The sequence below is a fragment of the Lutra lutra genome, chromosome 3 (assembly GCF_902655055.1).
Source record: "Lutra lutra chromosome 3, mLutLut1.2, whole genome shotgun sequence".
NCBI lineage: Eukaryota > Metazoa > Chordata > Mammalia > Carnivora > Mustelidae > Lutra > Lutra lutra.
In genome coordinates this window covers 65,486,822-65,514,660 of record NC_062280.1, presented here as the reverse complement: position 1 = coordinate 65,514,660, position 27,839 = coordinate 65,486,822, and the positions used below count along the sequence as shown (strand labels likewise).

Sequence of the window (27,839 nt, the reverse complement as noted above, 5' to 3'; positions counted from 1 at the left end):
AGTGGTTTTTTTGTTATCAGTGGCTGATAAATAGAACTTATCAGATTAATTAATTCTGTTTATTCAACAACTATTTTTTAGTGCCTACCATATGTCAAGCATTGTGCTTGGGGCATGACAATGAGTACGACAAGTTAAAAGATAAAGGGAAATGGATTCTGGTTTCTGGGTAAAAGGTGACCTTGTGACCGTGTTTTATATTTGTGGTCAAGATTTTGGTAGTTGGAGGCTGTGTGGAGTCAGGCACTGGGGACAGATGGGTGGAAAAAGTAATTGTTCTTAAACATTGTTGTGGGTGGTTATAGACTTTAAAAACTCAGATTAAAGCTATGGCCTGCCCATTCCTTTCCCCAAGCCCCCCCAAACAAGTGTGTCGCATTTACACAGCATTTTGTGTGCAGTTTCAGTGGACCTGCTGACCTTCAGGAACCATCCACAGATGCCACAGAGCTCCTAGGTTAGACATAAAATTCTTATCACCCGTTGCTGTTTTCCCCTGAATGCCCAGACACCACCATCACCTCTGCTTTTGAACTGTGCTAATCTGCCTCTAAGTATGAATAGCATCCTGACTTATTTGTAAAAGGGAGATTGCTCGCTTCTACGAGTGGAGTGTAGGCTGCATGCAGAGATCATTTCTAAAGGAGAACTCTTTCTCAGACCGGTGGATGGGTAGAGGTGAGGTTTGTGTGCTGGCCAATGAGAAGAATGGAAACAGTCATAAATGTTTAGAAAATAATTTAGGGGCGCCTGGGTGGCTCAGTGGGTTAAGCCTCCGCTTTCAGCTCAGGACATGATCTCAGGGTCCTGGGATCGAGCCCCGCATCGGGCTCTCAGCTCAGCAGGGAGCCTGCTTCCCCCTCTCTCTCTGCCTGCTTCTTCTCTCTGCCTACTTGTGATCTCTGTCAAATAAATAAACAAAATCTTTAAAAAAAAAAAAAAGAAAAAAAAAAAGAAAATAATTTCTACGTATTCCACCCCTTGGCAGTTTTAACCTCTTCTTATTTCTTATTAAAGATTTTATTTCTTTATTTGAGAGGGAGAGAGAGAGAGAGCATGAGAGGGAGAGGCCAGAGGGAGAAGCAGACTCCCTGCTAAGAACGGAGCCCCATGTGGGACTCGATCCTGGGACTCCAGGATCATGACCTGAGCCAAAGGCAGTTGCTTAACCAACTGAACCACCCAGGTGCCCTTAACGTCTTCTTATTTCTTATTAAAACAATTAGATATTTGTGAAAAATGGAGGTGTAGGAAGTAAGCACCAATTCAAGCCAAGAGACACCAAGAGAGATAAAAACCTCCAAGAAAACCCATGCATTTAAACACAAGAATCCAGGCCCCCACTGAAGCCCCATGAGCTTTGATCGGTGGTCTCCATTGCAGACCATTGGATCTGGAGACCATCCAGGCTCATTGGATCTTCCCCTCCTTCGTCCTTCCCTAACCACATCACCAGCATCGTGGTTCATAATCTAGCATCTTATTGTATTTTTGACTGATCTGGTTTGGCGACCCCCTTGGATTTCCTTCCTGAGTTTCTTTGGGTTCCTACACAAGTCTCAGCTCTACTTACCTCTCTGGATTTGGGTCTGTGTGCTCCTTTGTCAGAGACCAGAAACCTCCCACGTGGACTAGTCCCCAGGCTCTCCTTGAAGGGGTGCTGGTGGACTTGGACACATAACTCGTGTAAAATTATGTCTGGGTCCATATGCTCCTCACAATATGTTTTGGGCATATGCCACCTGTTGAAAATGGGAGTGTAAACATTGTGAGAAAACATTTTTTTAAAAATTATGTTGTTTTACACTAAGCAAGAGTTCCTTAACTAGAGGAGCTTTGTGATATGCAAGGAAAACAGCATATTGAATACTGATTTGGGAAAAGGGGGTTGACATGACATGCCATAGGACAATTTAGATCTGCCAGAAGTTAAGTAAGCATTGATTTAAGCACGTGTTGTACATGAATGATGTTATTTATTTCTACCTTGCCCTTTTCCAGAGAAGATTTGAGGTAATCTACATATGAAAACATAAAGCAGAACAAATAAAAAGGAAGCTAAAGTGTGGTTTTAAAACTATTTTGAGAGTGGAAAGAGGATTGAATCAGGAACCCAAAGCGGTATGATTACAGTCACTGAGAAGTAAATGTAGCTCTCAGCTTCTTAGCAACCAGGAAATTACAGTTGTCTATGGAGTTCTCTTTTCATGATAAAAGTAAACCTATATGATTAAAAGATACAGGGAGGTAAGATTTTGCTTGGAGCTAAATTCAAGAGAAATTTATCTTGTGGTTCTTCCTACAATGAACCTTAGATAACATAGCCAAAAAATCTTGACCTATGACATTTTTGCAAAAAGTTTTACAAAAATGTTCTTGAATTATTTTCTTAGATTGATTGTCCTTAGAAGTCAGGGGCTTGTCCTCATCGAATTACAGCATGAAGTTATTTCTTCAGGGGCTAAACCAGGTTCAGATCTGTTTTTCTTGTGATCAACGCTGGAAGAAGAGCCCTGAATTTAGAGAAACGAAGGAAGCACTTCTGACCTGGAGAGGCTAGCCCTTAGTCTGAGTTAAGAATCTGACAGCCAGGGGCGCCTGGGTGGTGAAGTCAGTTGAGTGTTGGCCGCTTGGTTTTGGTTCAGGTGGTGATCTCAGGGTCGTGGGATCGAGTCCCAAGTCAGGCTCTGCACTCAGCACCGAGCCTGGTGAAGACTCTCTCTCCTACTTCCTCTCCCTGTTCTGTGCATGCTTGCTCTCTCTCTCTCAAATTAAAAAAAAAAAATAATAATGACAGCCAAAGTGGCCCTTTGCAATGTGTTGATCAAAGGAAATTCTTAGGTGTAGATATTAGATGAGCAAGTAGCAGTGTGGCCCTACTCATAGGAATATTCAAACATGGATTTTTGTGTCACCCGGATGGAGCCCTTATTTGCAAATGCAGAGAAGGAACTGTGGGGATAGATGCTGTAATTTTTGTAAGGAACCTCTAATACTTTTACCCAGCTATTCCATTTACACCTTATAATTTTGAACCATACAATGCAGGAGAATTGCTTTTAGCTTGAGCAAATCACTTTTCAAGTAGACGTGATCAATGGCTTTCTCTTCCCTAAGCCTAAGGTATATTCTTTAGAACTTTGATTATGTTAAATGCTGCATTTTAAACTACATCTCCAAAAGTTTTGCCTTAAGAGCTGGAAGAATTGCATATTTTTTCATTTTAGTGCTAACAAACATTTATCACAAACAATAATGCTGGCTTTAGCACGCTAATATTGTTAAAAGCAAAGTCACAAAGATTAGCAGCTCCGGAGAAGTCTAGCAAGAGTCTTACCTTCTTCCCATTGGGTGGTAAGCTCCTGGTAGGCAAGGACCAGGTCTGTTTTCTGAAGGGGGAGGTTTATTAAATCAAATGTTTAACTTTTTTTTTATTCACCTGTGTATATGAGGAACATTTATTTAATTTCTTTTTATTGAGATATAAGTGACATATGATGTATTAGTTACAGGTGTGGAACACTGATTTTTTATTTGTATATATTGTGAAATGATCACAAGTCCAGTTAATATCCATCACCAATAGAGGTACAAATTTTTTTTCTCGTGATGAGGACTTTTAAGATTTACTCTCTTAACATCTTCCAAATATATAATGCAGTATTGTTAACTATAGCTAACATGACTATAGGTGTATTTTATTTACCTCTGTATCCTCTGTGCCTTGCACAGTTCCTGCCACAGAAGAACCTACTAAACATTTCTAAAAAAAGAAAAATGAAGCCTATTCTTATCTTTGTATATGTTATGTTAAATAGACATAATACCAAGTAATTTAAAAACCAAGACATTATTTAGATGTACCAGTGAAAGAGAAATTGAGGGAAAACCCTTTGAAAGAACAACTGGATATATTAGGAGATGAATAGCCTTCTGTTCCTGTAATGCATCACATTTAGAAGGGCAAGTGTACATGGGCCCTGTGCAAAGTTGAGTTTTCATCAACTGAGAGAACTCTTTTCATTCAGCTTAATTATTTTGAAATTCATCTGTATTGTTGCATGTATGAACAATTCATCCCTTTTTAATGCTGAGTAGTATTTCATTATAGGGGTTTATCACTTTTTGTTCATTCACCTGTTGACGGACATTTGCCCCCCCCCCTTTTTTAGCTACTATGAATGATACTTTGAGCATTCATGTGCAAGTCTTTATGTGGACTATGTTTTTATTTCTCTTGGGAGAATACCTAGTTGTGGGACAGCTGGGTCAGATGATAGGTGTGTGCTAAACTTCTTAAGAAACTGCCAAACAGTTTTCAAAACTGCATTTTCCATTTTATACTCCCATCAACAGGGCATGAAAGTTCTAGCTCCATCCCATTCCTGCCTGTACTTGGTGTGGTCCATCTTTTCTGGTTTAGCCATTCTAATAGGTGTGTAGTGGTATCCCCTTGTGGTTTTGATTTTCATTCTCTGATTACTCACATTGAGCATTTTGTGATGTGTTTAACAACCATTTGTATATCTCCTTTTTAAATCTTGTGTTGATATTTTATTGAGTTATTTTTATCACTGAGTTGTAATAATTCTTCATATATTCTGAATATAAATCCTCTGTCAGATATACATGTATATATACCATACCATGGTTTGCATTGTGGTTTCTTAGTGGTATCCTTTGAGAAACAAATTTTAAATCTTGATTTAGAGTTTATTAACCTCATGTTGTTGTACTTTTTGTATGCTATTTGAGAAATATTTACCTACCTCTAGGTTGCAAAGATTTTTCTCCTATTTTTTCCCTGTCTTTTCTTCTATAGATTTTTATCATTTTAGCCTTTACATTTATATGTCCGTACATATTTTAAGTTAATTTTTGTGTAAGCCGCAAAGTCACGGTCAGTGTTCTTTTTTTTTTTTTTTCCTTTATAAGATACTCCATTGTTTCAGCCTCATTTGTTCAATGAGCTGAACATTTGTGATAAGTTTGTCATGATAAAAATATGTGGAGCTGTTGTTGGGGGGCCTGGGGTTGGGGAGTTTGGAAGAATAAGTTCAGAGATGGTCTCTCACTTGAGCAATATACCTGTTAACATTTTGGTGACTCACTCAGAAACGTTCTCCATGTTCGTGCGTGTGTGTGTGAGTGTGTGTGTGTGTGTGTGTGTGTTGGGGGTGTATGTGAAATTATGCCATAGATAGGGCTTTATAACCTAACTTAATTAACTTCAGGTAAACGTCTCTGTTTCAGATTATCATCAAAACCTTTCCCAAGAATCCCCTGTTTTTCCCTATGTTTCCCCTCTCAGTGGTGACCAAAAGCAATTACCTGGTGTTGGTTTTAGGTTTTAAGTTTTAGCTCAGTTCTCTGCCTTTCCTTTTAAGGTTTCTCCCCCAACCCCAAATGATGATGAGTCATTATAGCACAAATTCGTTTTCAAATCCTAGTAGATCTTTTTATTTTTATTTTTTTAATTTATTTTTAATTTTTTTTAATGATTTTATTTATTTATTTGACAGACAGAGATCCCAAGTAGGCAGAGAGGCAAGCAGAGAGAGAGAGGGGAGGAAGCAGGTTCCCTGCTGAGCAGAGAGCCCGATGCGGGGCTCGATCCTAGGACCCTGGGATCATGACCTGAGCCGAAGGCAGAGGCTTTAACCCACTGAGCCACCCAGGTGCCCCTCCTAGTAGATCTTTTTAAAGGAGCTTTCTCCCTGCATTATAAAAGTAATACATGTTCATTAGAGGAAATATGAAAAACACAGAAACTTCTAAAGAAAATGAACCATCACTCAGGGATAAACACAATTAACATTTTGGTATATTTCCATCTTTATTTTATTTTATTTTATTTTTATGGGGATCTATTTTTTATTATCTCAATTACACTACACATGCAGTTTTGTGGCCTGTTTTTTTACACTTGGTATTATAATATAACTGTTTCCTCATGTCATTAAAAATCCTTTATAAACAACAACTTAATAGCTACGTAGTATTGCATCCTGTGGTTATTCCACTGCAATTTATTTAGCTATCTGCCCATCATTGGATACTTAATTTGTTTCCAGATTTTTGCTACAAAAGAAGTTCTCTAAAGACTGGTATGAAACAGAAAACTCAGATTTCTAACTTCTTTTATATGTCATATTTAGAGCTGTAGAATTGGTAGATCAAGGGGTATATAATAATTCTTCTAAAATTCTAGAAACATGTTTCCAAACAACCCTCTCAAAAGGTAGTATTAATTTATACTCCCAGAAGCAATGAAGGAAGGTCTGAAGGATTGCATCCTTGCCCATGTCCCATGTTTCATATTATCATTTTGTAACCTTTGCTCATTTTATTTGGCAGATTAAAAAGTAGTGATTGGATTTTGTAGTTTGCTCAGTTCACTGAGCCAAGTCACAAAACCCCCAGATGGACAAAGCCAGAAAGGGCTCGAAAAGACCCTTTAATTGTTATTGGGTCTCCAAGCCTCATAAAAGGACTTATCCCTATATGGGAAGAAATGGATATTTCTATTGCTATTCTAAAAGAATTCACACCATGTCCCTGCATGTGCTTAGTCTTAACAAAGCAAGCCTAAGGCTTTCCTTTGAAATTGAAAAGTTCATTATAATAGCAAAGAAAGAAATGAGGTTATTCTGGACTTATTTGTTCTTTGCAATTACCTAAAGTCCGGTGATGATTATTTCCTCCTTTGAGTGTGCTCTCAGATGATGCCTTCAATACTGAGATGCTGAGGAGCAGCCTCTTTGTATCAGTCTCTTTGTGGTTTTTTGTTTTGTTTTGTTTTGTTTTTCCCTTCCCTCACCTTTCTCTAAAAAGACTGTGTTCATGCTCTAGCCCTTGCCCTTACTCCATCACTGAATAATAGGAATCTTGTTGCTGGGTTTCCTACAGTGGCTAGCAGATAGGTGCAGGTGCAGGGCATCGGGGGGGAAGTCCTTGACTTGTGATATCAAATGGGTACTGATCTTAGAGCTTAACAAGCTAGAGGGACCCAGATAAGTCTGGAAATAGATCACCTTCTCCCCTTAAAACCTCTGCTCCTGAACCTGGTGTTTAATTATATGCATAAACATTCTTGCCGCACTCAAGAACAGTATGCCCAGCTCTTAGAGCTTAGGAGAGCTCTTCTTCGGCCAGTCCTGTTTTATCAACTCTGGGCCAGATCATTTGGCTTGCTGGGAGGAACTCAATAATATGTACCTGTTTTCCCCCAAAGGCAAATAGCGATGTGTTTCTGGGTCTGATGGAGTCCTGCAGTATAATCTCCCTACTGATTAAAAATCACTACAGTGGGTGATGATGGAGAGCTCGCTCCATGAGACTTCTTCACCAGCTTTATCCTCTTTCGACCAAAGCAGCAAGTCCTTTTCTCATACAGCCTCACAGTGCTGTGGTTTGGGTGTTGGCAGAATAGCCACAGGATTTGGGCTAATCACACAGAAAAATAGTCTGAGTTATTCAGTGTTCCTTGGTAAACCTGTCTTCATCTGTCTTAATGTGAGAAACCTGCAAAGTGACATTGAAATTCTTCATTTCCCCCACCAACTTCATAGACTTGAATTTTCCCTGTGCTAAGCACTTTTTTGCCAGTTCTTAGGAAATGTGAAGTCTGGGAATGGCCTCGGTTCTGTTACCGTGTCCTTCACAGTATTAGCAGTTCCCTTGCTTTTTAAATGAGTGTGTTTAAGGGGAGGATGATGGGGATGGCAGGGGGGTAGTAGGGCGTGATGGGGTAGACATTTCGAAGGTAAAGAAGAAGGCATTCGTGATCCCAGTGTCTAAGAGGAGAACTCTCCTCAACACAGTGCACCAAGCACCTTTGATGCTTTTTAAATGAGTGTGTTTAAGGCGAGGATGATGGGGATGGTGGGGGAGAGTAGCAGGGCGTGATGGGGTAGACATTTCTAAGGTAAAGAAGAAGGCATTCGTGATCCCAGTGTCTGAGAGGAGAGCTCTCCTCAACACAGTGCACAAGCACCATTGATCCACCCCAGGTTGCTCACCAGTGGAGTTTGTCTTCATCTCTGAATCCTGATAGGTCGTAAGCTCATTGAGCCCAGTCTGTACATTATTTCATCTCTACATATTCTCTTCCCATGCCTCACACGTTGCTACCCGTGTAGCTGAGCTCAATGAGTGAGTTTCTCTGCCCACCTCATTTTCTACTCACCCATCAGTGTAATCTAAGTCTTAGTTCCCAGATAGATTTAATCACATATACTCAAATAGCCTGTTAGATACTTTGCTTGAAGTTTAAAAGTTATATTTAATGCATATTTTTAGTTGATAATTTTTGTCAGAAGAAAGAGAAGACAAAGGAAGAAAAGAACAAACTCTTCTCCAAGCTTCAAGAACTAACCATTAGGCTATTTTAGAATTGTAAGTAGTAGTAATATTTTTATTTTAAATTATTATTCTTAATTTATAAGAACATATGTTGGCAATCCCATGTCAGATACTGAAGTGAAATTAAAATAAAGTCATGTATCCCAAGCAAAAGCAAGACCATCATCACAGGCATCCTTATTTTTAGCCTTTAAAACTCCTCTGGAGTGGAAATCTGTTTTTCATTTGTAACCAGTCAAAAGCCTGAACAACATTCCGGATACAGGAGGTTCCCAGAATAAGCTTGAATCCTCAGCGGTCAACTTTGATACCAGCTCCAAGTCTTCCAAATACACAGCTGCTTGGCAGCCAGATTCAGGCTCTAGTTAGTAAAAAAGCATTTTCAGATCATTTTAAAATGTTTTATTAATGGCCATATCAACAGGCTGAAGGAGGTCAGTATGCTGCGGCGCGGATAAAAATGAGTATTGTGTTTTTTTCCTCCCAGTTGGCTCAGTGGGAGATCCCTTTTGTGCTTTAAAAAGTTATATAATTGGTATGGCACCCGCTGCTCATTGGGTAAGCCAAACTAGTTTTTAATGTTCAGAATACAAAACATGGAAATGTCATCTTCATAACACTCCATGCTGTCCCTGATAGCCGAGAGCATTTCTGAATGACAGATCTGTAATAACAGTGATGATGAGAGTCACAATTAAATAGCACTCTGAGCTCAGAACACCGTTCCTTCAGGTCTTCCTAAATCCAGAGAGGCCTTGGATGGCGGCAAGTACATAATTTGAATGACGTGTGTGCTGTCTTCTAGTGCAAAAGAAGAAAATTGCCAGAAATGCTGGCCGAACCACTGACGACCCAGGTGTTTTCCTTGTCTCTTTTTAGGGAATCCCCCTGGTCTGGCAGACAGGATTACATACCTTAGGCATGTTTCAGTCTTCTCTTGTACATTTCCACCTTCACATAAACAAAGATCTTTGATTTGACCAGACAGCAGAGAATTTAAATTATTCATAAGGGAAAGAGGCATGGGAAGGATTATCAGGAGACTTCTCAGATCCTCATGGGTTTGTTTCACTCTCTGGGGATTATCAAGGACTCTAAAGCAGCCCCATTACTAGTCTGTGTGTTTCCTTCAAACTCTGGGTTGGAAACGGCTATTCTCCAGCTCCCAGTGATCAGCTCCCATTTATTCAATTGTTACTGGGATTCTTAAGGAGAGAGAGACTTGTACCCTACTGAAATCTTATTATATCTGTTGGGGGTTATGGTTGGAAGCTATTATGGAATTCAGTGGAGGATCCGACGCCTACACTCCTGCTTGGGTTAGGTGATGGAATGAGAAAGAACCCATCTCCAGGCAGGGGCCAGTAGCTGACACGGAGAACTCAGTGGTTATTATTACTGTTGTTGTTATTTAATAATAATGACTCAATGCTTGCAGTGTGCCAGGCACCATCCCTACTTGCCTTCTCACTGAGCTCTCTATCAAGTAGTTACTGTTACTACTTTATTTGAGCTGGAGATCCTGAGCCTTGGAGAGTTCATTGCCAGAAGTTCTCCTGGTTAGTCAGCGTTACAAGTCAATGCTACAAATGGTATTTAAACTCAAGAATGTTGTCTTCAGAAACCCAGCTATGACAGGCCAAGTGAACCTAGCAAAAAAAGCATTTTGTACTCTTGGACTCCCCATAAAACCAAATCAAATCTGTGGAGTGGAGAGCGAAAGAGGAGAGGAGGTAGAGAAGTCTGGTGTAACTGGTACGAGGAGATGTGCTCTCTTGCCTTCTATACTTAAATAAAAATAAGTTTGCCATGGACATGAGAGCAGCCTGGAGCTCAGGGCACAGGCGATAAAGCAGCAGCACTTCCCAATCCTAGATGCAAAGCTTGTCCGGCCACCCAGAGCCCTGGCATCGGGTAGACTTGTCCACAGCTTCTCTTCTATGTGAATCACGGCCAGGGCGATCACCCACTCTGGACGCTGACTGCTAACTCACCACTCCTTAGGTGAGGAAGAGCTTTTTGGCCAGAAATCTCTTCAGTATCACAGGCCTCCTTTATTTCTCTCAGATCTGTCCCCAATGTGACATCTTTTCTTCTGATCACGGCTCTGGCCTCCATTGCAACTAAAATGCCTTCAGCCCCAAAGCCATTTCTCTCTCTCTCTCTTTTTTTTTTTTTTGGTTATTTGGGTATTTATGTGGGATTGGCTACCTCCATTTGCAGTTTTGTCTGCTGTGGTTACATGTGACTTAATGCCATGCAGCAGTTAAGGAGGAATAGTGTCCTGCTTGACACAATTAGATGTCTGGAATATTTCTTGAGAGCTTACTTATGTGCCAGACCCTGTACCAGGCACTCTGGGGAGAGACATGGCATAGCAGCATAGCTTCTGTTGCCCATCTTTTGAATTCTGTGTAGTTACTTAAATGTTCACAATTGTTCACCTTTACCATCCCTTATCTCTGTTACGGACATTTACTGACTTGCTTACTTTTTAAAAATCAACTAATTCTCTTAAACTTGACAAATAATCGGTGTTTATTTTATTTTGCAGCAGACCAGTGGAGATAGGCTCTACTGTTATGATAATCATTTTGGGACCCCCCCCCCACCAGCCCCCAACTTTTCCTTCTGAACCCTTCCCTGTCTGGTGGCACTGTTTTTTGTACTTCCTTATGAAAAGCGCATTTTTCAATTTACAGTAAAGAAGCAAATAGCAAGTAGTCTGTAGGATGTGCTGTATGAATACTTCTGTAGAGTGAGAATTCTTGTTTATCCAGCCTGACCTCCTTTATTAAATTTTCACCGAGGTCTAGAGATCTTAAAAAGCTAAGTTAATCTTAAAAACTTGTGAGAGATCAGCAGACTGGGTATAAAGGTCAGTCACTGAAAAAAACCATCATGAGGGAAATTATTGGGTATATCTTTTTTATTAGTGAATCTTAGAAAAATGTGTACTCCCCACAGTCTTGGTAACTCCCGTGGTATATGGTGCAGTTACACACATGGGGCTTGCTTATGGAACATTCTCCGCACGTTTCTCAATATCAACAAAGTGGTGAGCATGGCTCTAAAATATGGATTCCATGACTCACACATGAAAATCAGTTTCATTATTTGACAGTCATACAGCATGTGTTTGAGCACAGGCAAAAAAATTGTTTTGAGCATTTGGAATAAAATTCCGTCTTCCACTAGTCTGCTTTTGAGTTTTGTCCACAGTTATGCCATTCATGGTGGAAGTAGCCTCACACTATTGCAGAGCGAGCTTCGTGGCTAAGTCAAGGGTCTTTCTTATTTTGGTGAGCTATATAGATACTTGGGATTTTTCAGTTAGGATGGTTTGACTTCTATGCCGTGGTAAATGCCATTTTATTTACTTTATTGGGCCTGTTGAAGGGATGGTTTCTTCGAACAATGTGATAATGAGCGGCATAAATTGGTGCTATAGACCCAGAGAAAGAATGCAGTGGGGGGCGCCTGGGTGGCTCAGTGGGTTAAAGCCTCTGCCTTCGGCTCAGGTCATGATCCCAGGGTCCTGGGATCGAGCCCCACGTCGGGCTCTCTGATCAACAGGGAGCCTTCTTCCTCCTCTCTTTCTGCCTGCTTCTCTGTCGGGCTCTCTGATCAACAGGGAGCCTGCTTCCTCCTCTCTCTCTGCCTGCTTCTCTGTCTACTTGTGATCTCCATCTGTCAAATAAATAAATAAAATCTTAAAAAAAAAAAAAAGAATGCAGTGGTTGCTGAAGGTAGAAATGTTGATTTTTAAAAATCTGCCAGGATCAGAGAGGGAGGAAGAAGGCATCATGTGGCAGGTGCATTTTGAGGCCTACTTTACAATAAGAGGAAGACTGGTACATTTGGACCAGCTGTGGGTCTTTGGAAAAGGCATCTATGGGAGACAAATGACATTGAACTTCAGATATCCCCCCTCACTTGTGGCCATCTTCAGATTGAAAAAGGCAATTTTGTGGAAATACTTAGAAAGATGTTTAGGTGATTACTCCTCACTTTAAATCCTATCATGCAAATAATGAACACTTTTACAACCCCTTGCCTTTTGGGGATCTGTTAATCCAAAGGAAGCTTCTCACACTTGCTCTCAGGGGCCTGCCCTACTCTTCATACCCTTTCTTTCTTTCTTTCTTTCTTTCTTTGGGGATCTGTTAATCCAAAGGAAGCTTCTCACACTTGCTCTCAGGGGCCTGCCCTACTCTTCATACCCTTTCTTTCTTTCTTTCTTTCTTTCTTTCTTTCTTTCTTTCTTTCTTCTTTCTTTCTTTCTTTCTCTTTCTTTCTCTTTCTTTCTTCTTCTTCTTCTTCTTCTTCTTCTTCTTCTTCTTCTTCTTCTTCTTCTTCTTTTAAGGTTTACTTAATTATTTTAGAGAGAGAGAGTGAGCACACATGAGTGGGGGGAGGCACAGAGGGAGGACTTTTAAGCAGACACTCCCCGCCGTGCCCCCAACTGAGTGTGGAGCTGTACTCAGAGCTCAGTCTCATGTCCTGGAGATCATGACCTGAACTGAAACCAAGAGGCGGTCACTTAACCATCCAGCTACCCAGGCACCACTCTTTGTGCCTTTTCAGCTCTATTAGTGTCAGTACTTGGAGAATCATACAGCTCCAAGCCACAAAAGAAAGTGGATGCTTGGGCGGGGGGCTTGAGTTTTTGAATTTTTTTATTTTTAGTTTTACATCATTCTGAATAAAAACCCTGTCTGTCCCTAATCCAGTGTCCTGATGAGTGCTGCGTGACATGCTCTAATAAATGTGTATCTTTCTGATGCCCACCAACAACCTATCAAATGCCTAGTAACAAGGTTTATTTTCTCTGCAGCTGTGTATTTTATAAATAGCCATTTGCTCAAGTAATTTCAGGAAAGTCCAATTTGAGGATTTATGATGTCTTTGCCAAAGACAAAGGGTCACCCACACTAAGACTGTAAATACATTTACTTATAGGCCATTTCTCTGAAATGGAGCAAAAGAGAAAATACTTGCTCAATCTCATTTATCATTAAATTTAATTGTCTTAAGGTGCTCCGTGTGGCAAAGCCAGGGAGGATTCTGCTTTCATTTCTAACCTGGAGGACACTGGGGTTAACACTTATTATTCATTACTCTTTCATGGTTTTCCCCTTTATTGGATGGGTATTTTAAACCGAGTTAAAAGTGATCATTTTCCCTTTAAATTTGCTAATTTTTAATGTAGCTTTCCCTGGACACAACTCTATATATAAATTGATAGGAAAGTTAAAGCATAGTTCTTGCTACTTTTGTGATCACCTCGCCAAAGTTTAAAGAGTTTTATTATCTGCTCATTTTCTAGTATTGCAGCTACACTAACCATGGCTAACTCTCTTGATGAGTAACAGGCCTTCTTTAAAACCCTGCAGCCAACAATGCTCCTTTCTCCTTTCTGAAGCAGTGTAGTTGGGTGTGTTGAGCTGTGCCCAAGTTCAGTTTCTTAGCCAGACTTGGAGCTTCCTCTTGAAATAGAGACGCCCTGCAGCCCGCCATCTTAGCACTTAGCTGCCTCTCCGGGGGAGGACATAACCTAAGTCCGTCTCCCGTATGTTCACGGCAGAGTGTTACCACTGCACTCAAGTTTTCACTGAAATAGAAGATCTATGTTTAATCAGCACATCTACAAGAACTATCAGACGCCTTCCAATGCTGGTTGAAGTTCAGTACGGAATCACCCCTTGTAACGCTTGACAAAGACACTTTTAGGGTATCAGGAAGCCGTCTGTGTAGGCCATCTATTTCTCCGGGTTCTTCCGGCTGCCTCTATTGAGGTAAATCATCAGGAAACAAAGTACCTCGGCTATATTATTTCAGCTCCCAGCAGAAATGCCATCACTTAGGTAAGATTTAATATGGTGCCTTCAGCACATGGGAGAAAAAAATTTTCATCTTTTGTACCACATAGTTGGAGGGTATTTTTATGAAAGAAAGTTTCTGTCCTTTACAACATAGGGTTGAAGACATTACTCTGTGCACCTTGTAAAGAGGCTTCCATACAGAGTTTCTTTTTGATATTAATGCCAAGGGAAAAACATCTGCTTTGCATGTTTCTTTTTTGATAAAGAACTGTATCATGAAGTACTTTCCTCTTTCCTTGCCTGAGCTGTAAGCGAACAAAACCAAATTCATTGCTCAGTGTGAGTTACTGATGTCCCAAGTATGTATAGTGTCTCTTTCTCTGTTCCCTTCAATTTCTGCTATTTTTGATAGTCAAATGTTTGGTCATATATTTGGTTTAACTTTGAACTACTTACCATCATTTTTGCAAGAAGCAAAACAAATGACAAGGAGGATGACCGTTGCCCATAATAGAGATTATAATAGCTTGGGCCTTAAACTTCGGTCATCTTGAAACTTGAGTTCATCCAGGAATGCTGCAGATACGGGCAGCACCCCCGACTTCTCTGCATACTGTCCACTGATCTGCACGAACACACCTAGCAGGATGTGAGATCAAGAGCCCGACTGGATTTACTGAACTGACATCACGGAGGTGCCCTTAGAATATTTAGTATAACTTACTTGGCATGTTGACTTGGGAGCCTGATGCATTGAAGAGAGTTTTTCTGTCCTAGAAACATTGAGTCCGGATTTTCTGCAGTAAACCCTAACCCACGCCAGACTTTCCAAATGAGTGATGTTAACGAAGACTGCTCCTACATTTCTATCATTGGATTTCAATCAAGAGATATACACAAAACCCCTAACTAGTAAGGGTGCTTAATAGTTCTTCCTGCTGCAGAGAAATGGGAACTTTGATTAGACTGCAGTGTTTCTACTACCGGCTGTACACCTGATGCTAGTGTTGGTTGTTTCTTTTCTTTTCTTTTTTTTTTTCTTTAAAGACTTTATTTATTTATTTGAGAGAGAGTGAGAGAGTGCACAAGTAGGGAGAGGGGCAGGTGGAGAAGCAGGCTTCATGCTGAGCAGGAAGCCTGATGTGGGGCTTGATCCCAGCACCCTGGAATCATGACCTGAGCCAAAGACAGATGCTTGACTGACTTGAGCCACCCAGGTGACTCCTGACTCTAGTTTTTATGTAGTCACTCCATTTCCCTCTTGGACTATCAGTAAAAATCAATTCAGTAAATATATTCACTGGACATTCTAAATGCTGAAAAGGACTGCCACCCATGAAAATACAGTTCCATAAACTTGACAGGCAGCAGAGCCCTTACACAATAATCTGTTCACTCATGATTTACCACAGTTGGGACATAACGATCGATTTTTATACTGTGTAGGCAAAACATTATTAAAATTTTATGTATTAAGCTCTGAAGTAAATATGACAAAATGTTACCATTTTAAAAGTTCTGGATGGTAGGTTACATGTATATTTGCTTTATTACTCTTTGAACTTTCCTGTATATTGAAGTATTTTTCATGATTTTCCAAAGTGCATATTAGAGGAAAAAAAAAAAAAAAGTTAGGCAGGGTGGGTGAGAGGAAACAGCCACAGCTTCTACCTGGCCGGCATGTAGATTTTCAAAGAGGTTTCTGTTGAACTGAGTTAGGATTATTTCCAGATGAAAATTATTTTTGTAGGCCATAAAGGTAGTTATTTATGATAATATTTTTGCATATGATTTATTCATGGGTGTAAACATTGTACAGGGCATGAGAAATTTCTTTGCTAGGCTCTGCACACACCTCTAATTTAGGTGTCAGCTCTGTGAAATCCTGTGCAGCCAGACTGCTTGTTCCGTATGGACCGTAAATCTGAAAGGCCCTTCAGGCTGCTCAGTAACCAGAGGGATGCTTCAGAGTCCTCAGCCTGTGGTTCTAGCTGCGGAAAAACCTGTCGACAATCAGTGTGAAGGTCAAATTCCTTAAAATGGATCAAGATGCCTTATTTCAAGAAACTGTGTGTGTGTGTGTGTTGTCACTGGTCATGTTTTTTCATGTTAAAGGGAGCTGTATGACTTCCTGATCTATTTGTTTGATGTTGATCAGAAGCTGTGTGATGCGGCATGGCTTGGTATAGATGAAAATTCTGGTTGCTATCAACTTATGCTTTGCTAGGCCATAGGCATGGTTTTGAGTGTCTGAAGATATAGTCCTGAAAGGAATTTTCACGTGCACATTTTGGGAGACTCCCTGATCCAAAAGGCTCTTTTAAGGCAAGTGAAATGCAAGGCCAGGGTGTGGGGGCGATGGGGAAGGCATGTGGCTCACTCTCCCGGAGCATGGTCAGGATATATAGACATCCGTACTTTGAAGAGAGCTTCCCTTTCAAGCAGGGCTCTGGGGCACAGTGCTGATGGGTACAGCAGTGTTTCTCAACCTGTTTTTCTGCCATCATCACCTCAGACCTGCAGAACCCATTGCAATCTGTAACATCTCTCACTGCTGCAGCACTTCTTATCTGCTAGCGGTGGGAACATCACTGAGGGAAGGAATTCTTCCTTTAGAGAACGTGTCTCAGCTCACCCTGCAGTTGGAGAACCATCCGTTGAGGATAAAAGGCAGTCCCAGGTTTGGGTGTCATTTCTGCCACAAATGGCTTCCAGGACAGACCTGACACCTAGTAGATGATCAGTAAGTATTTATGGAGTGTTGAGTGAATTAGCCAGCTGTGTAATCTTAAGCAAGCCACTTAATCTCTTCGGCTTCAGTTTCTTCACCTCAGGAATGAGGAAAATGGATTAGGCGACCTCCAGGGCCCCTGTCGGTTGTAAAATTATATGATTCTGTGATTGGACCTTTACCTCAGAGAAGATGAATTTGACAGGAGTATGAAGGATGGAGAAAGTAAGAACCAAGAAAGGGAAAATGCTCCTTTCTCTGCATTAGACTAATATTTCTTTTTCTATGACTACTTTTTAAGCACTTCTTTTTTTTTTTTAAGATTTTTATTTATTTATTTGACAGAGATCACAAGTAGGCAGAGAGGCAGGCAGAGAGAGAGGAGGAAGCAGGCTCCCCGCTGAGCAGAGAGCCCGATGCGGGACTCGATCCCAGGACACCGGGATCAGGACCTGAGCTGAAGGCAGAGGCTTTAACCCACTGAGCCACCCAGGCACCCCTAAGCACTTCTTTATGTTGGGCTTTCCCTGGTACTTTTACCTCCCATCAGCTGTCCTTCTCTGGAAACATTGTCCACTCTTTAAGGTCTGGAACCATGATTTTCCCTTCTTCTGCTCTGTGCCTCGGCGTATGGGGCATCAGAATGCCCAACAGCTCGTGAGGGGCCCACAGGGTGTCTGCCCATGGCTGCCTTCATCCGGGAAGGCAGCGTTGTTTCCTGTCTTCCTGCAGAAGAACCTGAAGTAGAGGTTGGAGAGGTGAAGCGCTAACTGAAGGTCGTTGCTGACGTGTGGTTGAGTTGCAGAGCTCAGATGAACCCTCTCTAGTCCCAAAGGCGGTGTGGTTGGCTGACTTAAAGATTCCACTCTAGGAAATTCCAGACAGAGATGCGCAGGGTACACTGCATCCGGGCGGCCATAGGCCTGGACTCAGGAGGCTTCTTTTTCCTCTTCCTGACTCTTTTGTTTCCTGGCCTTATTTGGAGGTGTCCTTCAACTTATCGTTGCTTTGGCATCGTTTTCCACATCTCATTAAGTATAGCGATTTTCTTCCTGGGCTGTGACACATTCATCTGCCAAGGATTACACCCCGAGTAATAGCTCCCTCAACCTTTTATGGCCTTTTGCTGTTGCTGTGTATCTGTGGCTCTAGCGAGGGCATTCTCTGTGTGTCTGTGTGTGGTGTGTGTGAGTGTGGCTAAAACACCCTTTGTTCATTAGATCATTTATTCTCCTCTTGCAGCAGATAATGGTGACCTGCCTTTAGTCAGGAGTCTCGGAGTGTTAGAGGAATGGATGATCTGAGACATCTTAAGGATGTATAACACACAGGTCCTGGTAGTTGGCTGTCACCACCATTTGCTGCCAAAGGGAGCAGAGAGAGGGAAGCAAATTTGAGAGGAAAAGTGATGCATTCCATTTTGTACATGCTGGGTTTTTCGCTGTCTAGACATTGCATGGAGAAGTGCTGTGTAGACAGTTGATAATGGGTTTAAAGCTCTGGGGAAGCACCTGGGTTTAAGTTATGCATCGGGATTACTCATCCAGAAAAAGAAGAAGGGAAGATGGTGAAGGCAGAACATTGACACTAAAGGGACAGGCAGACGGCAGTGTTTTGGGCAACAGAGAAAAGGCCGTCAGAGAATTGGGGTGATGGTGTCTCAGAGGCCAAGCAGAGGCACTTGACAAAAACCAGACTTGTAAAACTTTCATTGATTGATTGATTCATTCATTCATGTGACAGATACTGTCGGTACATTCCCAAGGCACTGGGCTGGGTGCTGAGGGGAAGAGCTGTGAACAAGGCAAGCTGAAGGTCTTTCCTTTTTGGGAACTTAGTGTCTAGGAGATGAGGGGGACATTGAGGTAATGACATTACTTTGTACAGAATGTGAAGTACTGAGTATAGGACTAGGGGCAAGGAGCGCATGCTAGAAAGGGGCCTACCCTCACCTGGTTGCCTTTATCCTTCTTTCCTGGTCTCCCCCAAAAGAGCTCAGTTGGTGTCAGTCAAGTGGAGGGAGAGTGAGAATGGAGATTTCCTAGCAGTGAGGGATGCTGGCCCCCAACAAGCTTCAGGACCCCGGAGCGCTTCTCTGTTCCCTCCCTATCTGTTTCCCTCTGTATAGGCCTGTCCCTCCAGTATACCAGTGTTACTTTTCTTCCATCTTAAAAAGCTCTCTCTTTACCCTACCTCCCATTACAGCGCTCTCTCAAACCCCTCACAGTTAAACTCCTCAAAAGAACTGCCCCTGACTGTAATCCTTTTCCTCCCTCTGTCTCCTGAACCCCCTGCAGTCAGGCCTTTGACCTCCCCTCTCTGCTCACCCTGTGCCTTTGCAAAGCTGTATCTGGGGAAGGAGGGCAGGCTGGGGACAGCAACAAGGTGAGCAGGGAACAGCGTGGGACAGTTGAAGGTGGGAGGACGGGTCGAAGCAGTCTTGTAGGGAGGGAGGGGTCATGCTAAGGATTTTAAATTTTGTTTTAAGAATATGGGGGAAGGTGCCAAGGTGGCTCAATCAGTTAAAAATCCTACTGTTGATCTCAGCTCAGGTCTTAATCTCAGGGTCGTGAGTTCATGCTTGGTGAGGAGCTTATTTGAAGGAAGGAAGGAAGGAAAAAGGAAGGAAAGAAGAATACGGGGAAAATTAAAAAAATAAAAATCAAAAAAAGAATATGGGGAAGAAAATGGAGTCTTTCAGCAAGGGAGTGGCGGGATCAGATTTCCAGATAACAAGCTGTCTGGCTCCTATGCGGATCATGAGCTCGAATGTGGCTCGGGTAAGGGTTGTACACTGGAGAAGACAGTGGGTAACATGCATTCAGTTCTAGATTTAGTTCAGATCTGCTAATCAGACATATGATTTTGGAGATGTCCTTTGTCCTTTCTGAGCCTGTTTCCTTGTCTATAGAACAACAGAGGATAAGAGCCATCCCCTCGTGGAGAGTTGGGAGGATGGCATGAGATGACATATTGAGGCACCGAGCACATACTGGCAGACAGTAAATGCCATGACTTATTACTTCCCGCACCTCACAGTGGAGGAAACAGGACAGATGCCAAACAAGTAGCAAGTGGATTTGACATAGCCCTCTGTCCCCACAGCTCCGTTACCTCCTTGGTCTGTGCCAGGCTCTTTGCTGGTGTGGAGAGAGATGCCCAGCAGGCTTAGTGGGAGCCACAGTCCCTTTCTCTCCTGAGCCTGTGGGAAGAGACTTCAGTTCAGTGCCAAGAGCAGGAAAGAAGCAAGCTAAACTAAAAATGACGTCCTGATTCCTAGCCCAGGCTGTTTGAAAGTCTCCATCCTGCTCCCAAGAAGGGGAAACATTCCAGGAGGATAGGAGTGGGAGTCCCTCTGGACTTCCTTGGATACCAGCAGCTTCATCCTGACCTGAAGTCTTAGGTTCAAATAAGGGAAAACAGGGGCTGTCCGCTGCTTAGGAGCGAGGGGCTGCGTCTGGACCCCTAGAAAACACGGTACCTGCGGGTGTTACTGGCACTGCACCCTTCAGCCTCAGACTGGGGGAAATGGTTGGCGTCCAGCCTCATCACAGAGCATCCCTAGGGTGGAGGGTGTGCAGTGCCATGGGGCTTAGAGTTGCCGATGCCCTTTAACAACCGGTGGTCTCTGGGCTTCTAAGCATGTTGATCACCATCTGGTTCTTAGGAGTGGGGTGTGCCCCCCTACATTTTTTTGGCGTGGGCTAAAAGACATGAGCGTGAAACTAAGAAATGCAGGTAGTTCTGAGCTGGCATTACCTGCTCGCGCACGTGATTGTCATCCCCACCCCACGAGCCAGCCGCCTCCCTGGAGGGTTCACTGTGTCCCTTGCAGATGAATTGAATGAGCACGGAGGGAAAACTTTAAACATGACAGTCTGCATCTCTGGATTTGTCGCGTTGAATGGACATAGTAAATACATACATATTTACATTTTTAAATATATAGTGTATGTATTTTACATATGACCTATATATTTATATATATCTCGCACGTGTGAGTGTGTATGTATATTTTTTTAAAACATGATTGAGCCCAGATTCCTGCCTGGCTTAACCAGCTGGCGCTAAGCAGTGGTTGCCTTCTTTAAATGGGAAAGAAGCTTTCCAGCCGGCAGAACACACCTCCTTGTTTTTTTACTGTACTTCCTGCTTTATTCATTGAAAGTTCCTGCAATGGTGCTTACAAATTGCTTGTGAGAATAGAAATTGGTACAACTTAAATGAAGGGGAATTTGACAGTATCTATAAAATTGCAAATGCATTTATCCTTTGACCAAGCAACTTGCTTCTGGAAATTTATTTTTATACTCATGTATCTGCAAAATGACATAAGAACAATGTTATTCATTGAGCGGCGTTTATAATAGTGAAAGACCAGAAGCAGTCTGCTCATAGAATGGGAACTGGTTCAGAAAAGGGTATCACAGACAATGGAATACTATGTAGCTATAAAATAAGAATGAGGAACTCTCTATGAACCAATAGGGAGAAATTCAAAGGCATATTATTAAAAGAAAAGGCAAGAGCCAGAACAATGGATATAGTATGTTAGGTATTAAACAGTCCAGAAGGACCCGTGTGTGTATATTTGCTGACATATGTGTGAAACATCTTGGGAAGGATATACAAAAAACCTATGTCATTGAGGGGGGACCAGGTAGTTGAATGACAAGAGTAGGAGGCCTAGTTTTATAGACTACCCTAATGTATCTTTTGGGTTTTAAACCACGTGATGGTATTACCCATTTTTAAAAATAAATATTCTGCCTGAGCCCTGTAGACATTTGCCGTTGTGAGGTAATATATATCTACAATGAGAAATAAGGGTTTGTGCTTACCAAATTTAGGAATATGATTTTTTCGGAGTGGTTTTTTGTTGTTATTTTGAGGATTAAAGGGGTTTTTTTTTTTTAAGGATTTTATTTCTTTATTTTAGAAAGAGAGTGTAAGCGGGAGTGAGAGGGCAGGTGGTGTGGAGGGAGAGAGAGAGAGAGAGAGAATACCAAGCAGACGCCACACTGGGTACAGAGCCTAAGTTGGGGCTTGATCCCAGGACCCTGAGATCATGACCTGAGCCGAAACTAAGAGCCAGACATTCAACCAACTGAACCCCCCAGACACCCCAGGATTAACAAGGTTTTTGATAAGAGTTATCAAAAGTAGCCGGGGTCTTAAAGCTGTTGCTCTCGAGTTTTAAACATTTCCTCTATAAAGTTGCACAGACTTAGTTTCTGGCCTTAAATCATACCTATTTTCAGCTTCTTTGAAATCAAGAATATCCTGTGCCATATCAATTAAAGTAAATGTACTTTCAATTAAAGGTGTTAAGTATGAGTCTGAAAAGATTAATTCTTTATAAAAGGATGACCTTCAGTAGTTAGATCCAATTAGGCATTTTTCCAACTATATTTCAACCTGATGAGACAAGTCTACTACTCACAATCAATCACTGTGATCTTTTCAAAGGCAAGTATTTTAAGTTCAGAGTCATAAAAGAATGACTCGATTAGGCAACCTCCATAACTCGAGCCATAGTTCATGTAGAGATTATGGGTATTGGATATTGCTTCTGTGGTATTAATTTTGAAAAAATCAGGATGTGTGTGATGATATTCTGGATACAGTTCTTATACCTCTCTTCTGATAGCCTTAGTAGGACAAACTTATTTAGACAAGACTGACAAGAGAGAAAGAGGGAAGGAACAATGACCTAAATTAGCATCAAATCAAATTCTTTTTCATTTTTTCCTCCTCCTGTCATTTCATTATTAAATACACTATAAATAATTGCTTTCTTAGTGATTTTTTTTTCTCACTGAACTGTTTTAGTTCTAATTCAACCTTTGTTGATATATAGCACATAAAACCAAGACTATTAAATAAAAGAACGCTTGCTGATCTTTTTATGGTAATGTGAAAAATCTTGAGGAATATTGTTTTTCTCAAAAGTGAAAGGAATTGCACTTTTCTGTATTTGCATTAGGTATTTCCAGTGTAGAATTGTTGGTCCTCAGTCTGCCACTCAATCTGTCAACTTGGAAAGACCATTGAATGCGCTCATCTAAAAAAATGGAAAACAAATAGTACCTACTTTGCATATCTCAAAGATTGATTGCTGGAATCAAATGAGATTTGATTCATGAGATTTGGTATCAGTGTTTCTCAAGGTGTGGTCCTATGATCCGAGGGTGAGACTGGTCCTTAAGTTGTTTTCAGGGAGCCCATGAGGTCAAACTAATTTTATAATAACATAATTTTAAAATAACATAATTGTGTGCCTTTTTTACTCTCATTATTTCAACATTTAGAGTGGAATTTTCCCGCGACTGGCAACATGATATGTGATATTGCAGCAGACTGAATATAGAAGCAAAAATAAGAACCCATCTATCTTAAGCCAGACGTTGTAGAGGTTTACAAAAAGGAAAAAAAAAAAGTTTGAGAACTGCTGATGTATATGAAAGCACTATGTGAATGTGTGGTGACATTGGTAGATAAACAGGGCCACAGGCAAACAGCCCTACAATGGTAGGCACTGAATGTTCACGGCCTGCCCCATCTCCCAGGCGGGGTCACTTGGTCTGGTGTCCAAGATGATCTCTGAACTGTCTTCAGTTGTCTGCAATTTCATATGTTGGTCCTGTGTCTACTTTTTTAGCCTGAGAGTCCATAATTTTCAGTCCTTGGTCCTGAAAAGAAGATTTTGTTAAAAGAAGCCAGCTTCAGCTGATGCTATTATCCCCCGCTCCTCCATCCTATTCTAACTCTGAGAAGAATAGTTACAGTCAAGGTCACGACACCTGGGAAAAGATGCACAGTGGTTTAAGGCTCTTATATGACTGTGGCCTGAACTTGGGCATCCCTTGGATTCCTGACCCTTACTTCTCTGTTGTAGAAAAGTGCAGACTTAGGCCAGCTTCTCTAGGCATGGGAGAAGGGCTTTCTCTAAGTCAGTACCTTGCTTTTGTCATTTTTCTGGGCCTCCTGCATTTAGTGAGGTAAGATGTCATAAGACCTGAAGAACCAAACTCAGGCTAGAGACCAAGAAGGGCCCAGAGACTGGTGGCATCATGATGTGGACACTGTACATAGAGACCTGGAGATACTACCCAGAGTTCTAGAGTCCCAAACTGGAGAACTAAACAGGATTTGATCAGACTCTTGTGGCATCAGAAGGAGGCTGTTTTCGATGGGCATTCAGGCCATCTCTGTCTCTCTTGGACCTTTGGCAGCTGACCAAATAGTTGAGTGTTTGTAGAAATTATTATTTCCTGTTTCCTACTGCAATTTCTTACGGTCCTTTTATTACCTTTAATTGTAACATCTGTTGAGAGTTACTCATAATATTTTAGTGTTCTTATGGGAATTTAAAACCATTCTAATTATAGCTCACTGCCCTATATCATTTCTTGAAATAAAACTCATATCTTAGGTATTTACTTGGGCCATATTTCCCTAGTGGCAGCTTTTGGATTGAATATACATATGTATATATATAGTACAGGGTTTTATGTAAGCATTTTATATTACTTTTAAAAAGTTTATTCACTGGATAATTTCACAACATTCAGGGGTTCCCCTCATGTAGATAAAAATTTTTTTAAAGATTTTATTTATTTATTTATTTTTTTTTTAAGATTTTATTTATTTATTTGACAGAGAGAGATCACAAGTAGGCAGAGAGGCAGGCAGAGAGAGAGAGAGGAGGAAGCAGGCTCCCTGCAGAGCAGAGAGCCCGATGCGGGGCTCGATCCCAGGACCCTGGGATCATGACCCGAGCCGAAGGCAGAGGCTTTAACCCACTGAGCCACCCAGGCGCCCCTATTTCTTTTTTTGACAGAGCACAAGCAGGGGGAGCAGCAGGCAGAGAGTGAGGGAGAAGCAGGCTCCTGCTGAGCAAGGAGCTTGATGCAGGGCTCGATCCCAGGACCCTGGGATCATGACCTGAGCCAAAGGCAGAGGCTTTAACCCACTGAGCCACCCAGGCGCCCCCCGCCTTTTTAAAAAAGATTTTATTTATTTATTTGACAGACAGAGATCACAAGTAGGCAGAGAGAGAGCAGGAAGCAGGCTCCCTGCCGAGCACAGAGCCCGAAGCGGCACTCGATCCCAGGACCCTGGAATCAAAAATTTTTTTTTTTTTTAAAGATTTTATTTATTTATTTGACAGAGAGATCACAAGTAGGCAGAGAGGCAGGCAGAGAGAGAGGAGGAAGCAGGCTCCCTGCTGAGCAGAGAGCCCGATGCGGGGCTCGATCCCAGGACTCCCAGATCATGACCTGAGCCGAAGGCAGCGGCTTAACCCACTGAGCCACCCAGGCACCCCTGGAATCAAAATTTTTAATAACAAAATACATATCCTTTTGTGGGCATTTTGATGCATGATTTAATGCACAGTGTTGTCATAAGCTTTACCACTGAGACTATCTTCCCTATTTGTTTCACTTTGAAAAATAGTTGATGAAATACTATTTTCAGGAAAGATATGAAAAATGTCTCAAATAATGTTTATCCTAGACTGAAATCTGAAATTTTTAACTATGGAATTATATTTAAGGTTATTGATTGAGTGTAGATTTTATGAAAGAACATGTTATTTTTGGAATTTTGTGAAGTAAACATGTTTATATAAGGTAAATTCAATCAGTTAAATATCTCCCCTTTATTATTGTCATATCTATCTCTTGTTTTTGAGGAAGTACTCGGAGGTAACCCAAAACTGTAAATGCTGTCTACATATTAGTAGCATCTTGTAAAAATTGGAATACATTTAGTTTGATTAAACTGTACTTCACTGGATTTTAATGTGCTATGTGTTATGTGTTTCAGAAACTCCAGAAAGGAACTTAATGACATACGGTTTGAGTTTACTCCAGGACGAGGTAAGTTTTAATTGAAATTATAATTTTATTGCTGCAAAGAGCATTGAAGAAATTGATTACAAGTGTGTGACGATAATTTGCTATTCAAAACCGCTCTCTCTAAAAACGAAGAAAGGAGGATGGAGGGAAGAGAGGGAGAGCGGAAGGGTTTGCAGTAATGGGGGAGAATCCAAACTGGACCGGTACTGACTACATGAATTCCTGTGACATGCTGCATGGTTTACATACACATAGATGAAATACGTGAGCTCAACCATGAAAAATACGCATGGTGACGTAGGGCCTAGAGGACCCTGTGATACTGAGCAGCACAGAGCAGTCCTAGTGAGAAGTGAGCAGCAAGTCAGATGTCACACAAAAAGTGCTCTACTTCTCCCCTCTCCTCTCATCCATAGAGCTTGGTAGGAACATTGCCATTCACGCACCTTCCAGGCCAGGCTGCTTGCCTTCTCAGCTCCTGGATGTCGGGGGTTCGCAGACCTTGTCTCATTTCTTGGTATCTTTAGCACTTGACTAAGTGCCTGCTATGCAAGAGAAACTCAAGTAATTTTGGTTAATTAATGGATAAGTAACACATATGAACAGCTTTTGGAGACCACAAGATTCTTAGTTAAGCAAAAATTGCTGTTTCCACTCTTTACTTTATAACCAGAATAACCCAAAGAGGTGAAAATCAGATACTATAATGCTGAGACTTAATGTTCTCCCTGACCTCTCGCTTCAGATTTTTAAGGACATGAAAGTAGCCTCACTATCTATATTGAAAATCTTTTAAAACACAATACATTAGGCTCATATGTTTGAATATATAAATATACATTAAGCTAATAACACTCCATAATTATTTGTGTATTTGAGCTCCATGTAAGTTTTGATTCGATTAAATAAGTCGTATTTGCTAAAGTTTTGAAAATCTAACATTACATTGTTAGAAATGTAAGAAGACGTAAACTCAGACATGTACAGGAGTCACAGCAAACGGTGGGGATTTCAGGAAACCAGACAGGCCTGTTTGTTCATGTTCAGTTTAAAAACAACAACAACAACAACACTGCTAGCCAGATAGAACAAGTTCCTGGGCCAAATGTGGGCATAGACTTGCTGGCCCTGGTGTCTAGTCCCCTGTCAGCATGGAGATTTAATGATTCCCAGTCTATCTGAATTAAAGTAACATATGAAGTACTTGTTACAAAATATAGGCAAATAAGGCCCCGATAAATTTGTTAATTGATCTTCCTTTCTGGGAACATCCATCCTGGGCAGTTTAAAGTCAGTCTGTGAAATCATACAGCACCAATTTCTATTACCCAAAAGCTCTGTATTTTGTCATGATATGAGAATATTGACCAGCCAATAGTGTGATAAAATCTAGTAATTACGTAATAACTGTTTCAAATAGGGTGAGTAAAAGAACAGATGCTTTTCTCAAGGGTCCCCCCCCCATCTAATTATCTAAATTTGACAGTGGCAGTAAAAATGAATTTGAATTTCAAGAGATAACAAAGAAATGAATTTCCAAGTTGAGGATTTGAGGGGAGAAGATGGCCCTCTCAGCATCATCTGGCCCTTTGTGCTGGCTTTGGCAGCCTCGTTTGACATTGTGGGTTGAGTCTGCTTTTGTTTCCCAGAAAGCAGGGTAGCGCTGGCTTCCTGATGATAGCTGGCCTTCCCTGGGCGGTGGGCACAGGCCATTAGCAACGGAAAAAGCATGGATATATCACTGTCCCTCTGGGACTGCCGATGCTGTCTGCATTTCAGATGCTGTCTGCACTGTTCATGCCTGCATATTGTGTCTGTGCTGTACGCACCCATAAATGCGTCATGCGTCATAGGTTGTATAACACAGACAGAGCAAATATTCTCTGTCTTCACTTGAGAGCGAGCCCTCTGCATTTATTATGTTGCTGTATATTCTGTAAACCAGAGCCTGTAGGATTATTTATGTTGACTTAATCCTGTTTACACATTAGGAATGTTAAGCAGCTTAAAGAAAAATGTTACCAATTCCCTCCCAGTTTTTGTTCTGAACTATTA

The 27,839-nt window shown here is 41.4% G+C and overlaps 1 protein-coding gene across 3 annotated transcripts in view; it reads left to right on the top strand.

The window, feature by feature from the left end:
* STK39 (serine/threonine kinase 39) overlaps positions 1-27,839 on the top strand; it is a 306,604-nt gene that overhangs the window by 218,345 nt on the left and 60,420 nt on the right. For all 3 annotated transcript variants that reach the window (XM_047722074.1, XM_047722073.1, XM_047722075.1), the window contains one exon: positions 25,753-25,805. In XM_047722074.1, coding sequence (XP_047578030.1) covers positions 25,753-25,805 — 53 coding nt within the window. The remainder of the gene's footprint in view (positions 1-25,752; positions 25,806-27,839) is intronic.